This window comes from Selaginella moellendorffii, unplaced genomic scaffold, assembly GCF_000143415.4.
Source record: "Selaginella moellendorffii unplaced genomic scaffold, v1.0 SELMOscaffold_172, whole genome shotgun sequence".
In the NCBI taxonomy this organism is placed as follows: domain Eukaryota; kingdom Viridiplantae; phylum Streptophyta; class Lycopodiopsida; order Selaginellales; family Selaginellaceae; genus Selaginella; species Selaginella moellendorffii.
The window spans coordinates 96,913-113,154 of record NW_003314432.1 but is presented as its reverse complement, the minus strand read 5'-3'; the positions used below and the strand labels follow the sequence as shown (position 1 = coordinate 113,154).

Genomic DNA, 16,242 nt, shown 5'->3' with positions numbered 1-16,242 from the left:
ACTCCTAAAGATGACATTGAGGAAAAGTCAAAGAACAAAAACTCTAAGACAAAGTGTAAGAAATCTCAAGGCACGAATGGCAATAAGTTAGTCACCACAATTCAACAAACCCTTCGACAACAACAACTTGAAATTAAAGATGATCAAGAAATTGTGATTAAAACTTTGTCAAAAAAAGAGGAACAACCAAAGCCCATCACCAAAATTCTTCAACAAAGTATCACACTCACCCTTCTAGAACTTTCACATATAGCTTTATACTTGAGAAAACAACTTCTCAAAATATGTCAAGCTTCTCCACCAAAAAACTTCAACTCAAGTCAAGAAAAAAACTAACAACTCATCCCATAAGGCAAACATCCAACCTAGCGACTATGATGAAAATGTACCATGCATCCCAATCACGATAAGAAAAAACAAAGTTATATAAGTAATCATCAATGGCAGAGAAAATATCAACATTATCGAGTATTCAACCTGCAAAGCAATAGGACTTGGACCAATCCACTCTACACCCTTCAATGTCAAGATGGCCGATGATCGGAGTGTACAACATTCCTATCAAAGATTAAAGATCAAGAATTTAAGGTAACTTTCATCGTACTCAATTGTAGCGCATGTGGGTTTTACCCTTTATCCTATAGTGATTTACCATAGGATAACACCACGAAGCGGAACTTAAACCCTCTTTGTGCCATATGACAGATGCCACATATCACATGCCATGTGTCCAAAGGATAGAGGTGTGGAACCTGAGGTTCAGAGCCTTAGGCCACTGAACAAAGGAACAATGCCAAACTCCCAAGCATAGAGCCAAGGAGTGACGGAACCGGACCACGGAGCAACTCTCGAGCATACAACCCGAGGAGCAAAGGAACAGGAGCTGGAGCAACTTGGAACAGTTTTAGAGCAACCAACATCCCAATGCCAGGACCAGTATGCAAAACAGAGCCAAATGGAGTCTGGCGTTATTTCGACATACCAGTGGCCTAATGCAAAGACATGGGTACTTCACCAGCTAGCATGGTGTGGAGCTTGGGCTTAGACCCAAGCCAGACGCAGAACAAGGATAGGCATGCAAGTGGAAGCTAAACTATGCCTTAAGTTGGTTGGCCATGCCTGACCTACCCATTATCCCTACTACACATTTGGCACCCCCCCCCCCCCCCCCTCTCGGAACACACGCTTTGGGCTTTCACCCCAAGCCTCCCTTAGTACCAGGAGTTAGTCTCTGGGACAAGCTCAAAACTTATTAAATATGAAATGGTGCTAGATTACAAATTTGGACACAGGACGAACACCATTGTGTTCAGGACAATCTCTACATTCCATAAATATGAAATGAGAAAATCTAGACACTTTCTATAAATAACATTTGGGACTGGAATGAAACTAACACAAAGGGCATGATAGCGAGAGTGTTTGGCAGATACAGTAAACTATCATCTAGTGATATTGAGGGACTAATCTCAATACACAAGGGTTCTTGCTAAGCTAGTGCAAGACAAAGCAAAAGAAAACTAACAAGCCGAACCAAGTATGTAGGAATTCCTTCCTTATGCTCATCCGGCCAAGTACAGATGCTAAATCCAGTTTACTAACACTTGAACAAAAGGGGTTAATAAAGGGAACCAGCAATACCAACCTCCTGCCATCATGGCAATAAAAAAAGAGTGTCCGTAAGTATCTTTCGATACCTGAAATCACATTCGCAACATCAAGATGGCAAAAGACCAAAGTTGTTACGAAGTACTCCTCAAATGAACTTGGCTCGAGACAATAGACATTATCACATACTAAAGGAACAATACCATCACCCTTGGAGGACATAAAGATGCTCCACAACTATCTACCAGTATTCTAAAGAAGATTGCAAAGACATTTTAACTAACCACAATCAAACAATATGACTAGAATGAAGGACTCGACAGCTATGAAGAAGCTCAAATTCTCAAGGCATACCCTGAATTAAAAATGTTAATTTAAGTCATCTCAACCAAATCATCCTGAACAAAACAAGCAATCAAGATCCTCAACTTCAAAATGAAGATTTCCAACACCAAGATTTGAAAGAAAAGACAACACTAGCACACATGAAAAAACAACAAGAACATTCAAGCATCAAACTTGAATAGTTTAAACTGATGCATCAACAAATTCCACTCCAAGAACAACTAGGTCTACGACAAGAAGGATTATGACTTACACCAACACTCAACCTTGAAGAACCAGCTCAAGAAATTAACCTTGGAACACCTGAAGAACCAAAAAAAAGTCACATTGCCCAAAAGGTTGATGAAGATTTGAAAGCAAAAGCAACCCAACTACTTGACACTTATCAAGATGTTTTCACCTGGTCCTAGACTGACTTATGAGGAATTCCACTTGAACTCTACACACATTGGATTGAACTTCTATCACAAGCGGTACCAACAAAGCAATTAGCCTACCGAATGAATCCCAACATACAAACCAAAGTCAAAGAAAAGCTTGACAAACTTGAAAATGTTAGATTCATCTTTCCAATTCAAAATCTAAAATGGTTATCACCACTAGTCATTGTCCCCAAGAAGAACAACAAGCTTAGAATTTGTGTCAACTATAAGAATCTCAATGATACAACTCAAAAGGACACCTTTTCAATTCCATTCTCTAATGAAATTCTTGATGCAGTTGTAGGATATGAGATGTACTCTTTTCTCAACAGCATCAGTAGACACAATCAAGTACACATTGTGCCTATAAGATGGCTTTCATCAATCCATGGGGAGCATATACCTACCTTCACATGCCTTTCAGTCTCTCCAATGCACCATTATGTTTCAATGGATCATCATTGACACTTTTTGAGAATACCTCACTGAATTTATGTGAGTGTTTATGAATGACTTCAGTGTCTTTAGCAACAAAAAATATCATCTCCAATGCTTAGAGAAATGCTTCATCAAATGCCATGAACACAATATCACATTGAACCTTGATAGGTGCATTTTCTTTGTCAAATCAGGAATTCTACTTGAACATGTAGTTTCCAAAGAAGGAATCCTCATCGAAAAGGACAAAACCCTCACAATCACCAACATATAACATCCATTTGACATTTCAAGCCTTCAATCATTCCTCGATAAGATGGGACACCATCGAAGATTCATCAAAGACTACACCAAGATTGCAAAACCTATCACTGAACTCCTCAAGAAGAATCAAGCTTACAACTAGACTCAAAATTGTCAAAATGCCTTTATCAACCTCAAGAATTCCCTCACCCAAGCTCCAATACTTGCTTAACCAAACTGGAACAAAAACTTCAACATCCAAGTTGACACCTCCAACTATGCCCTCAAAGTGATCCTTTTGCAACAACAAGAAGATCATAAAGACTAACCAATCTATTATGCAAGTCAAAAACTCAACTCAGCTGAAATAAACTACACTACAATTGAAAAAGAAGCTTTAGCAATGATTTATGCACTCCAGAAGTTTTGATACTACCTACTCGGTAACTTTCTCAACAAAATAATCCTCACCAGCAAAATTGCACAATGGTTCTTACTACTTCAAGAATACAACTTCGAGATCATCTACAAGCCTGGAAGAGAACATGAATACCTAAGTTGTATTACAATCGATGAACAACTGAAACACAACATGGATGACTTTCCTGACTCTAATATCCTTTGAATCCACATATCACCAACCTAAATGGACAACATCTACTACTACCTCACAACAGCAACAATACCAAGTTGATATTCAACCTTTGACAAGTGCAAGCAATTTCTCTTGAGGACAAAACCATATTCAGTTGTGGGAAGAAAACTGTACAAACAAAGAAGACACAATATTTTACGAAGATGTGCAAACCTAGAAGAAACACAAGATCTACTAAAAGAAGCCTACTATAGACAAATAGGAGGACATTTTGTTGAAGAAATCACAACTCGAAAAATTTTACAAGCAAGACTTTGGTGGCCAACACTTTGGCATAACTAAGTTAAGTGTTGTCAAAAATGCAACATCTACCAATGAACCAAGTATGCACCAAAGAAATAAATTCAAGAACTTCATCCAAAAACTCCACTTGAACCTTTTCAATAATGGGGACTCGACTTTGTTAGTCCACTTATGACAAGCTCCAAGCAAAACTAATACATTCTAATTGCAATAGACTATATAATTAAATGGGCTGAAACTCAACCAATAAAGACTGCTACAACAAAGAATCTTCATTATGCATATATTATTCCTAAAGCTCTCCAAGGATTTGGTTCTTGACAGATTATGGCATTGACTTTGTGGAAGATTTGATAAATTTCCTTGTAAAATCGCCTTGCATACATGCTTTGCAAAGAACAATCCAGTCAACATAGATTAAGCCCATCATAAAAGTGGGCCAATTGTCTTTAAACTTAATTCTCTGTATCAACATCCAATGAAGCCTTTGTAAATGTTAGCCATCAACGAATGGGCTGAGGCCTAGCTCCAGCAACATGCTGTGCAATGCTTCGCAAGTGGAGAGGATAACATATGGAACACAGAGAGAACATATGAAGCATGTCGGGAGGCAACGAGGGAGATAGGATACAAAAGGAAGGCAATGGGAACGAGCTATCACCTTACTGCAATGAGCCCATCCACCCGTGCCTCAAATGCAAGCTTTCCACACCATTACTTCACACTTTCAACAAGAGCTCATGAGAGACTTCCACGGCTCACTCTCACTAGCATGGTCTCCTTTAGCAATTAAAAACTTCTTCACATTGGCTAACCAAGCTAAACACTTATCCATACCACCATCACCAGAAAAGGTTGGAATCTTGAGTCCATCCACCAAAGAAGGCTTACTTAAAGTGCCACCATGACTAGCCTTAAGTGCCTCAACACACTCACACAAAGTACTCATCATGCCATGCATCTTGTCTTGCATCTCTTGCTGATTTTTATTAAGAGCTCGCAGCTTGTGAATAACATCTTCCATGGTCCAAACCTTTGCAGCTCCGTCAGCACCATCATCGGCACCACCATCAACAATAGGATTCCAACATTCAACTTGGTCAGCCATCACAACTAACACCTCTTATACCAATGTTATAAGTCGGCACAAAAAATCAACAATCTAGTCTTTCTAAACTAGACTACGCCTCCTCTTGAACCCAACCACCCTCGAGCTACCTCAAAAGCTCCTCTACACCGTCACTCTTCAATTCCTTACCCTTGAGAACTTCTATCACTGTGATACTCTACTATGAGGAGCAAGTAAAAAGTTCCTTATTTTCTGTTTATGGACATGCTATAAAAACAAACACATCAGACTACTCAAAAAAAGTGAACTTTTTGACTAGTAATAATGTTCTTAAAGGAAAATTTGCAAGATTTTAGTGCTGCAAGAGTGTAGGACTTCTTCCTTATATTCTTCACTATTTGCTTTAAGCTTTCTATAGAAAGAATAAAATTGATAAAAAAAAAATTAGTTGAACTCTTTGAAAGATAAACAAGAAGTACTAAAATTCCAAATTATATATGAATAAAAAAATGTATTAAAATAAGTACATCATATAAATTTTTTATTTATGTAAAAATTGACAATATCAAAGCAAACCAAACGTAGTGCAATGCATCTATTTGAGTTCAGTTAGGGTTAGTTAGTGTAGATGGTATTGTGTACTCCATTATTTTCCTCTAGTGCCCAACTCCTCTAGTGGCTCTTACTTTCCTCCAATGCAACATATCTCCTCCCTCCAACACTCTTCCTGTAGCAACTCTCCTCCATGTCCTCTAGTGCTCCTCCTGCAACAACTCTCTTCCACATTGTACTTTTGCCAATCCTACTCTTGGATTTTTCAGTTTTTATTTTATTTTCATCAAATCATTCTTTCTCACCCTCTAGCTGCTCCAAAACCCCTTGTGCATTGAGTCTCCTCCAGCTCCTCCAGCACTCCTCCTATAGCAGCTCTCCAGCTCCTCCAGCACTCCTCCTATAGCAGCTCTCCAGCTCCTCCAGCACTTCTCCTGCAACAGCTCTCCTCCAACTCCTCTAGCACTCCTCCTACAACAGCTCTCCTCTAGCACCTCTAGTAGATGGCTATGCCACGGCTAAGGCTAGCCAAGGTAGTGCTAGCCATGGCCGAGACCTTGTGCCACCATGGCTGTGCTTGCTATGGGCCATTGGTGGTGTAACTTTGGCCCTAGCTGTATGGTTATAGGTACCACAGCCAAGGACAACATCATTGGCAATCAAGGTTGCTAGTGGTTGTGGTAAGCTTGGCAAAACATTATCTTCTATGTTGAGAAAGGACCAATTCGCACATTTATTTAGTGAAAAAAAACTTAAGCGACCCACTTTAAAAATTAAGAAAGTCGGGTTTGCACATTGAAAAAATTTGTGTTGCAAAGTAAACTTATAAGGACTTTTGCATTCGCACACACTTAAAAACAATGCATTCGAACACTTAAAAATGACTTAATTCAAATTTTGAAATTTCAAATTCAAATTCAAATGTTTAGAATTATATCCTGGCAAATTTCAAAGCAAACACAAGCGCCACTGGCAAAGACAGAGGGAAAACGTGAGGTTCTCTCTAACCTCTTTCGCATCCTCTGGACTGTGCAACTCCTCATGAGGCTCCCCTTCCAATTGCTCGGGATCACTGTAATCAACAAAGAGGTCCTGGTCCTTGAGCCATTTCACCTCTTTCCTCCAAGCTTGGATCTCCGCCCGAAGATCAGTCTCCCCAACATCAATCAAGAAATTGTGCAAGATGCAACAACTCTTGATGATGTTGGGATGGTACTTTGGCTGGATTCTTTGTTTTTGATCCAAGCATCTGAACTTCATTTTAAGAAGTCCAAATGCTTGCTCAATAACAATCTGAGCAAGGTGGTGATGAAGGTTGAAAGCTGCCTTGGATGGTGTCGGGTTCGGAGCTGAGCAACAACCAAAACAAGTGAACAAAAGAAAGTAGAATGAAGAAGACTTACTTGTGTGTGGAATCATCAGATGCTGCTGGAGTTGGTACCCTTTGTCCCCCACTAGGTATGGCTTGATCCTATCATCATAAGCTAACATCGCGGGTGATGTCAGCAGCTCCCTTGCTACAATCTTGTTCTTGAGGGTTGAATTACGAAAAACCCTCATGTCATGGATGCGTCCTGAAAGCAAAAAGAACATTTTAAAACCATCCTGGCCACCCAGCGTAGACACTGAGGAACCTCTTCTGGGCATCACAAACCCCTTGCAAGATGACCAAGTACCACTGCTTCCAGTCATAGTAGCTCTTGCCGTCCAGTCTAGTAGTCGATCGCCCCAGCAACATTAGGCAGTCGGGTTCCTATTGGTCATCAAAACTTATAACAATCCAAAAAACATAAGAAAATGTACCTGTCACTTGTTGAAAGCCAGCAGTAACAGCTTGAACCTCCTTGGCGGTTGAAGGAAAATGAATCTTGTACCTGAGACACTTGACAATTGCCACAGTAGTGTCCATGACAATCTCATGAGCTGTGGACTCCCCGATGCCGAACTTGTCTGCTAGATCCAAGTAATCTGTGTTCTTGAAAAGCTTGTACAAAGTTACCCCCAGTCGAACATCCACCGGCACCACACTCCTCCAACCGGTATCTTGCTTCTGGATCTCGCTCTCCAGCATGCCACAAATGGTGAAGAAGGTCCTCTTCTCCATCTGAAGTTTCCTCTTCCACCTCCCCACATCGTAATACTCCAAAGAAAACTTACTCCAGGTGGTGACATTTCGAGGCTTCACCCACCACAGGCCGATGCAAAACCTCCTCCCAATCACAGCCCGACGAACCTCAAGTTCATGGTCTTCTTCCTCTGGCAGCGGGGCTCTTGTCATCCGCAATGTGCATTTAAACCCTAAAGCAAAAGGGTGAAAGATGAGATTCCAGCGCTGTGTCTTCGTCATGAGAACATGCTGGCTGCTCCTCCCTCCCCCGCAATCTTTGCGAGATGTTTTTCCCAAACGAGATCAATCAGGAGCATGGTCTCAGCATGGTTCCAGTTCTTTCCCCGGGTTCTCTTCGCAGCAGCAGGTGCAGCAAAACCCAAGGTATCCACAAACTGGACAGCCTCGTGGTCGAGCTCCTCCAAGTGAGCATCCGGGTCTTGTTCCAGATCAGGGACGCTGTCATCTCCCTCTTCTTCATGACCCTGCCGGGAGCTCTCAATCACTCATGCATGCATGTAACCTAAGAAATGTAAACTCACCGCCATCTCTGGTTCTCAAAGCAGTTGGAGCTCCCGGCACGCTGTGCTCCAGGGGAACTCCTCCAGACGTGGCTTCCTCCTGGCGATGATCCATGGCCTCCTCCCCTCCAGGGGAACTCCTCCAGACGTGGCTTGGGCTCCTCTGGGCGCGGCTTGGACTCCTCCCGTTGTGGCTCACTGAGGCTTGGCCTCCTCCCGGAGAAGAACCGTGGCGTCCTCCTCCTAGAGTAGAACCATGGCCTCCTCCTCCCAGGGCACCCCCTCCTTGAGCCGCCTCAGAACCATGGCCTAATCCTCCCGGGGCCAGATTCAGAGATCTGCAGCCAACCCCGGCCACCCCGCGCCCTCCTCCCACTCCATGGCCACCTCTCCCTCCATGGGCACCTCTTCCTCCTCCTGTTGGTGAAGATAGAGCACGAGCAGGCCCAGATCCAGCTCGATCGGCCCCATTTCTCATAAATCTCTGTGGCTGCTGCCATGTTTTAATTCTTGGGCCGTGCCGCTAGATCAGATCTTCTTCGCAGGCACGCCAAAGCCTTACCTAAGAATCTTCTCGAATATTTCTGGAATAATTTTTAAAATGACCCCAACACTTTAGATTTGGAATTAAGAATCCTCTAAATTTGCTTTTTTCTTTTTCGTGCTATGAGGGCTAGGTTTACTGCTATGATGCCGTATACTAATATTAGCGTAGTGGGATTTTGGTAGCCATCGGATTGAGTTCAATCCAGACCACTCACTCCTATATATATTGGGCTAATTGATATGCATATTTTTGTATTCCTTTTCTATATTTCATGCACTTACATTGGTGGAAGTGAAGGGCACTTTTGATTGTCCCTGAAGAGTGCTTGGATTTGGGATTTTGGTTTAGATCTAGCTTTTGCATTGTTTAGATTTAGCTTTTTCCATTTTTTTTTCTTTTGTTCTTCTTTTTCAAGATTTTGGTTTAGATCTAGCTTTTTGCATTATCTAGATCTACCATTTCCTTCTAGCTTTTTGTCATTTCTCTTCTTTTGCTCTTTCTTTTTCGTTTATCTTCATGGCAGATTAGCAATCTCCTCCTTTGACTCTAGAGCAGCAGTTGGTCCAATTGCTTGATGCTATGCGTTTGCAAATGAACAACCAAACTCAATTGATGGTGGCATTCACGGCACGTGGTCCAACTCCTCCTGCTCTTGGTGCCAATCCTCACGTTCGGCCAGAGTTCTTTCGTGGGAATCTTGGGGATGATGTGTACCATTGGTTCAATCACTTCACGGTGATTGCCACATATCATTCGTGGGATGATGCTCGATGTTTGCGTAAGTTTCCCATGTGTCTCCAAGGGATGGCGTTGCAGTGGTATAATGGATTGAGCGCGGCCACTTGTGGGGATTGGAGTGTTCTTCCGGACGTCTTCAAATGCGCCTTCGGACATGCTGACAATTGTGATGATGCCTTCCAACAATTGCATCGTCTTTGCCAAGGGCCATCTAAGTTAGTGATGCAATTTGGCATTCGTTTTTGAAGTCTTTTGTTTCGTGCGGAGCCCAATATGTCGGAGTGGATGAAGTTAGGAATGTTGTGGCCAGCACTTCGTCAAGATTTTGTCAGACTTGTGCATGCACTTGCTCCTGCTACCCTTGAAGATGCTCTTTGCTTGGCACAACGTTATGAGACGTCACCTCTTCCACTTCTTGCTGCACGTCCTTCCGCTCCACTTTCTATGAGTGATGGTCCTGTTCTAATGGAGGTTGATGCTGTTGCTACTCGAGTCCAAGGCCAAGGGCGAGGGCGTGGTCGTGGCCGTGATGTTTGTTGCTGGGTGTGTGATGAAGTTAGTCATACTTATCGGCGTTGTCGGCACTTTCCAGATTGGCGACCTCCATTTCCTGGGTGGAGACCTTAGCGTCAGCAACGTCCCGTTGGTGCTGCTGCAGTGGAAGGTTTGGACACCGCAGTGCATCCGGGAAACGAGGAGTCGCACAAGTAATGAAGGGACCTTGCGCGAATAAGTTAGTGACCCCTCCATCTTTCTTTCGGCAGTATCATCAAGGGGTTCACTCGGCACCGGTTCATCCAGTGTTTACTTTCCAAGCTCATTTTTATAACAAGAGGTCTCCTATTATTCTCTCTGTGTTGGTTAATAGAGGTTCGAGTTTATCTTCTATTGCTCGACCTATTGCCACACATTGTCGTCTACACTTGCATCATGCGGCGGACCCCGTTTTCATTCTTTATGGCAACGGTCATACACATACATGTGCACGAGATGAGGCAGACCTGGTTGTGCGTGTGGGCGATCTCGAGCTTGAGCTGCAATCGTTGCAGGTGGTGCCGAGTCAAGCTTTTGACCTCATTCTTGGTATGGATTGGTTGCAACGCAATCATGCCAAGTGTGACTTTGAGGCTTCTCCCCCTTGTCTCATACTTCCTTATGTTTCATCCATTCCTTTCACTTCCGTACCTCTTCGTCCCTCTACTTCTACTTTTGCTTAAATTACTTTTGTTCCCCCACTATTTCCTCCTGTGTTTCCATCTTGTTCTGCTCTTCCCTTTTTCGATCCCTATGACAATCTTTGTGTTGAAGCTATTGACCGGCTGATGAAGGAGTATTCTAATCTCTTTGAATTTGACCTATCATCTAGGGCCAAGATTGCCACACGTCATCCCATTCCAACTAAGGATGCTCGTCCAATCAAGGTTCCTGTTCGTCGTCGGTCACCCAAGGAGATCAAGATTTTATGTGCAAACGTCAAGGAGATGTTGGAGAAGGGTGTTATTCAGAAGTCGTGGAGTCCTTAAGTATGTGAACCTCATCTTGTGACGAAGCCTGATGGGAGTATTTGTTTCTGCATCGACTATCGTCCGTTAAATGAAGTGACAATCCCGGATGTATACCCTCTTCCTCACACTGTTGATCTCTTGAATCGTCTGGGGCGAAGTCGTTGGTTCACCAAGCTAGATCTTGCTTCTGGGTACTGGCAAGTACTGATGGCCGAAGAAGATATTCCTAAGACTGCTTTTCGTACACCATTTGGTTTGTACGAGTTCTTGGTGATGCCGTTTGGTTTGAACAATGCTCCAGCAACTTTCCAGTGGATGATGGACAAGGTTCTTTATGATATGCCAGAGGTGACTGCTGACTTCATTGCTGATGTTTTGATTCACTCGGAGGGGACGTGGGAGGAGCACATTCGTGATGTGTGTAAAGTGTTGGATCGGCTATGGGACGTTGGTTTAAAGTTGAAGCAGTCGAAGTGCGTGTTTGGGTCCAAGGACACAACTTATCTTGGGTACCATATTTCTCGTGAAGGTTTGCAAGTTGATCCTGACAAACTTGTAGCCGTTCTAAAGTTCCCTACTCTGAAGTGTGTGAATGATGTGAGCGCTTCCTAGGCAAGGTGCAGTATCTCAGTCGTTTTGTGGATCATCTTTCTGATCGCACTGCACCATTGCAAGCATTGCTGAAGTCGTCAATGTCATCTTTCATCTAGTCTTCAAATTGTGAGTGGGCATTTGTGAATCTCAAAGAACTTTTAACGACTCCTCCAGTTTTGGCATATCCTAACTACACTCGACCTTTTATTTTGCACGTTGATGCTTCTGATATTGGTCTTGGAGGTGTATTAATGCAAGAAAGCCCAAGTGTGCTTGGTCAGCATCATCCCATTGCATATATAAGCCGTACGTTACAACCAATAGAGGTGAATTACTCCACGACAGAGAAGGAGTGTTTAACAGTAGTTTGGGGTTTTGAGAAACTTCATGCATATCTACATGGTTCTTGGATGTTACTTGAAGGTGACCATGCTGCTGTTACTTCATTATTGAAGCAAAAGAACCTGGTTGGTCGTACTGCTCGGTGGGCTTTGAAGCTTCAGATATATGATTTTAATATTGTTCATCGCCCAAGGAGTTCTATGGTTGATGCTGATGCCCTTTTCTCAAGCTCCTCTTCCTTCTCCACTGTCTTCTCATGTTTCTGATGAGCCTGTTGTTCCAGCATTTGTGGATTTTCTAGACGAGGATTCTGTGCCGTCGGCGGTTGCTGTACTTGACGTTCAATGTCTTTAAGGCACAGAGCAAGATCTACCTTCTTTTGATGAGGTTTGCGAGGCTCAAAAGATTGAGATGTGGATTCGAAGGCTTTGAGATGCGTTTGAGAATCCTGCATCACTTGCTGATGACTTGCCTTTCTGGCATTTACATTCTCAATATCACCTTGAAAATGGCCTTCTTTATTTTGTGGGGACGGATCTTGATGATCATTTACGACTGATTGTGCCTTCTATCTTTATTCCACGGTTTCTCCATGTTTACCATGATTCTTCTATTCTAGGTGGGCATATTGGACATTGTTGAGTGACCAAGAAGCTGCACAGGTCTTTCTATTGGCCGGAGATGCGATGTGATGTTATCCGGTATGTGCATAGCTGCGTTTGGTGCCAAGCTCGTAATACTCCCTTTTGTGCTGCGGAAGGACGGTTGGAGTCAATTGTAGTTTCCTGTCCGTTTGAATTGGTGGCGTTTGATTTTATGGGACCTTTTCCACGGTTGACTGTTGGCAATGAGTATGTTATTATTGCTTCTAACTACTTGACTCGTTAGGTGGAAGTTGGTGCTCTTGTTAGCACCTCTGCAACTGCTGTTGGATACTTCCTCCTCAATCGAGTGGTGTTCCAGCATTCTTGTCCAGAGCGGATTCTTTCAGATAATGGTCCTGCATTTATGGCTGAGGTATTTCATGTTTTGACGTCTCGGTAAGGGATACTCCACACTTTCACGAGTGCTTATCATCCACAATCAGACGGTCTGGTGGAACGGCTCATTCGAACATTCAAAGGGATGATTGTGAAGTATGTGAACTTTCAACATTCAGATTAGGATGGTTATTTGCCGTCTCTTCAATATGCTTATGTCACAAGGGTACAGAGTTTTGTTGGTGCTTCACCATATAAACTTCTATATGGTCATGATCCAATATTACCAACGGAGCTAGGTTTACCTTCGTGATTGCCACGAGCTCCTGATGCTAGGTCGTGGGATCAATATTTGACAAGCATTCTTCCACTTGTCTGAGCAGAGTCTGCCAAATACTTAGGCCACGTACAAATGGGACAACAACGGCACTACAACTCCCATCATCGTCCACCAGTAGAGTACAAAGTGGATGATTTGGTGTTAGTCTGTTTTCCCCATCTTACGGTACGTGGTTTATCTAAGGGGCTCCTTGCGCAGTGGAAAGGACCGTATCGGGTGTTGCGGCAAGTTGGACAGCAAGTTTATGAGGTTTGGCATGACATCTAGCCGGCCGATCCTTCGGAAATTGTGCATGTGTAGCGGTTGAAATGCTTCATACAAAGGGATCAGGAGTAGTTAATACCATCTACAAATCCGCTAATGCCTCCTCCTAATGTTCCTCCAGATCCTAGCCCGTCTACAAGAGAACCCTGACAGCCTTCCATTATTTCGAAAGGAGGGGATGATGTGAGGGCCAGGTGTACGGCTACGATGCCATATACTAATATTAGCGTAGTGGGATTTTGGTAGCCATCGGATTGGGTTCAATCTGGACCACTCGCTCCTGTATATATTGGGCTAATTGATATGCATATTTCTGTATTCCCTTTCTATATTCCATGCACTCATAGTGCGAATAATAATTTTCCCATAAAAAATACGGGTAAGTATATTACTTTAGCTTAAGTTATTGTGCAAATAAGGAAAACATAAATTTTGAACTTTAATTTTCGGATAACTCTTGGTCCAGAGCTAAACTCTTATAAACATCTCTAAGCATGCTCATTTAATTAACCACCAATAAACGGCAAAGATATCTTTACCAGCACTCCCCACTAATTTTCTTTCAAAAACAAAAAACTAAAAGCAAAGAAGATATTATCAAACACTATTTTTTCAATGTTTGTTTTTTTTTTCTTATTTTCTACTATTAATTAACTTACAACTCAATCACACAATATTTGGAGCTGGAAGAATTGAATCCAACTTAATTTCAGTAAACTGATGAGGATGGACAATTTTTATTTTCATTTCTTTTGCACTTCTTAATTTACATTTCTTAATTTGTTTCTACTCTTCTTTCTTCGGTGTATTTGGCCCATTATATTTAGCTGAAACACATGTACATATACACTAGTACACTACGCACTGAGCCTATGATACACACTTGTTGCTAATTCTCAACGATTTGTGCATCTGCTGGTTGACTGTGTAGGGCTAGCTCCATCCACAAGAGAGCCTTGAGGTTGGGCACCAGAGGCTCATCACAGGAGAGAGCAAGCAAGTCACCACTCACGACAAGCTCAAAAAATCTGGAAGGAAGATGTCGCTGAGGAACTGGTGAGTACGTTGCAAGAAACAAATGCCGTCGTCACCAGCTTCCACACGTCTTCAACGTGCTCTAGGAGCACAAACCCAAAGTTGGTCATGCCACAAGCCGCCATCACCTTGCTCCCAGAACATGAGGCGGTACTTGCTATCAGCAACGCCGTCAACCTGAACTTCACAGAGAAAAAATTAACATTTAAAAGTTAAAACTATGCAAAAGGAGGATGACACGTTGTCTTAAATTTAAATTTCTTTTTGGTAGCAGAATCGTGACTAAACCTGCTAACAGGTGCCCCAAAACGGAGCACCCAGATTCAGATAATAAGCCTTAGTATGAAGAATTGCCGGTACCCAAACTCTTTGATGCTCACTCAGCGGCCCATGTTTCTGCTTGACTCACAGAGGGTTTAAAACCAGGGATAACTGCAAGAAAGAGCACTGACATGTTTTCAAAAGTAGTTGTCACAGGAACATCTGCCATCCTGGAACACATGAACCCGACTGGCATCTTTGCAGATGATTAACCTTTTTTCCAGCTTAGAGATGAGAGCAGTGGCCGCATGGCAATCGTCACAAACTCGGAGATTTTTCACAATTCTGATGGTCTCCTTCTGGTGCGAGTTCACCAGAGCACACACCAGCGCAAGCTTCTCGCTGTGGCCACACAGGTGATCCTCTTTCTCTTCCTCGGGTATGTCTTTTAGAACGTTGATCACATCGCTCACATACCCCTCCTCTTTCATTTTAAGCAACAATTGCTTGAGCTTGGCCGCAATCTCGTCGCTCTGTGAGTGACTCCTATCCCCAACAGAAAAAGAATGCACTTTTCCTGAGCTAACATCCGTCCACCAGCTTCTCCCGGGCTCCCTGAAGCTGCCTTCACCTCTCATTCTCTCCACAACAGCGGCCCTTTCACTGAGCATCCCCAGGTTTCCAAATATATTGGCCATCAATGCGTAAGGTGTGCCGCTCTTGGGATCCATCTCCACAAGACGCTCAAACGCGAGTTTGCCGATCGTGTAATTCTTCCACTTCCGGCAGGCTCCGAGCAGGGACGTCCAAACCACTGCATTCGGTTCAAAAGGCATGGCTCTGAGAACTCTCACAGCTTCATCGAGGAGGTTAGCTCGCCCGAGCATATCGATCAGGCACACATAATGCTCCAGACGTGGCTTCACTCCATACTGCTTGGGCATTTCATCCAGAAGCTGCCTTCCTTTCCCCACCAGACCACCATGGCTGCAAGCGTTCAACACCGAGACAAAACTCACATCGTCAGCTTTACAGCCCTCCTCCTGAGTCATGGAATAGAAACGCTCCAAGGCCTCAATCGATCGGCCCTGGAGAGTGTAAGCCTGTATGAGAGAGTTCCAGAGACCCGTGTTGTCCCGAGCTCGGCACTCGTCAAACGCTTCCTGAGCAGAATCAACATCGCCGCATTTGCCGTAGAAGCTCACCAGGCTGGAGCCCAGAACTGGATTGTTTTTCAGCAGCCCTTCATGCTTCGCCAGCTGGTGAATCTCCCTCCCGAGCTTGACCGCCATCACACTCCCGCAAGCAACAAGGACGCAGGTGTAGGTGCAAGCATTAGCTTGAATGGTGTTATCAGCTCTCAGGGCAGAGTAGTACTCCAGAGCAAGTTCAGCTCGCCCGTTCGTGTTGCAGCCCTGGATGATCGCGGTGTA

General features: G+C 43.4%; 1 protein-coding gene across 1 annotated transcript; it reads right to left on the bottom strand.

The window, feature by feature from the left end:
- Positions 1–14,977: 14,977 nt before the first annotated feature.
- On the bottom strand, positions 14,978–16,242 carry LOC112343641 (putative pentatricopeptide repeat-containing protein At3g49142). The gene has a single exon (XM_024667421.1). The coding sequence runs from the start codon at positions 16,099–16,101 to the stop codon at positions 15,007–15,009; it is 1,095 nt and encodes a 364-aa protein (XP_024523189.1). The 5' UTR covers positions 16,102–16,242; the 3' UTR covers positions 14,978–15,006.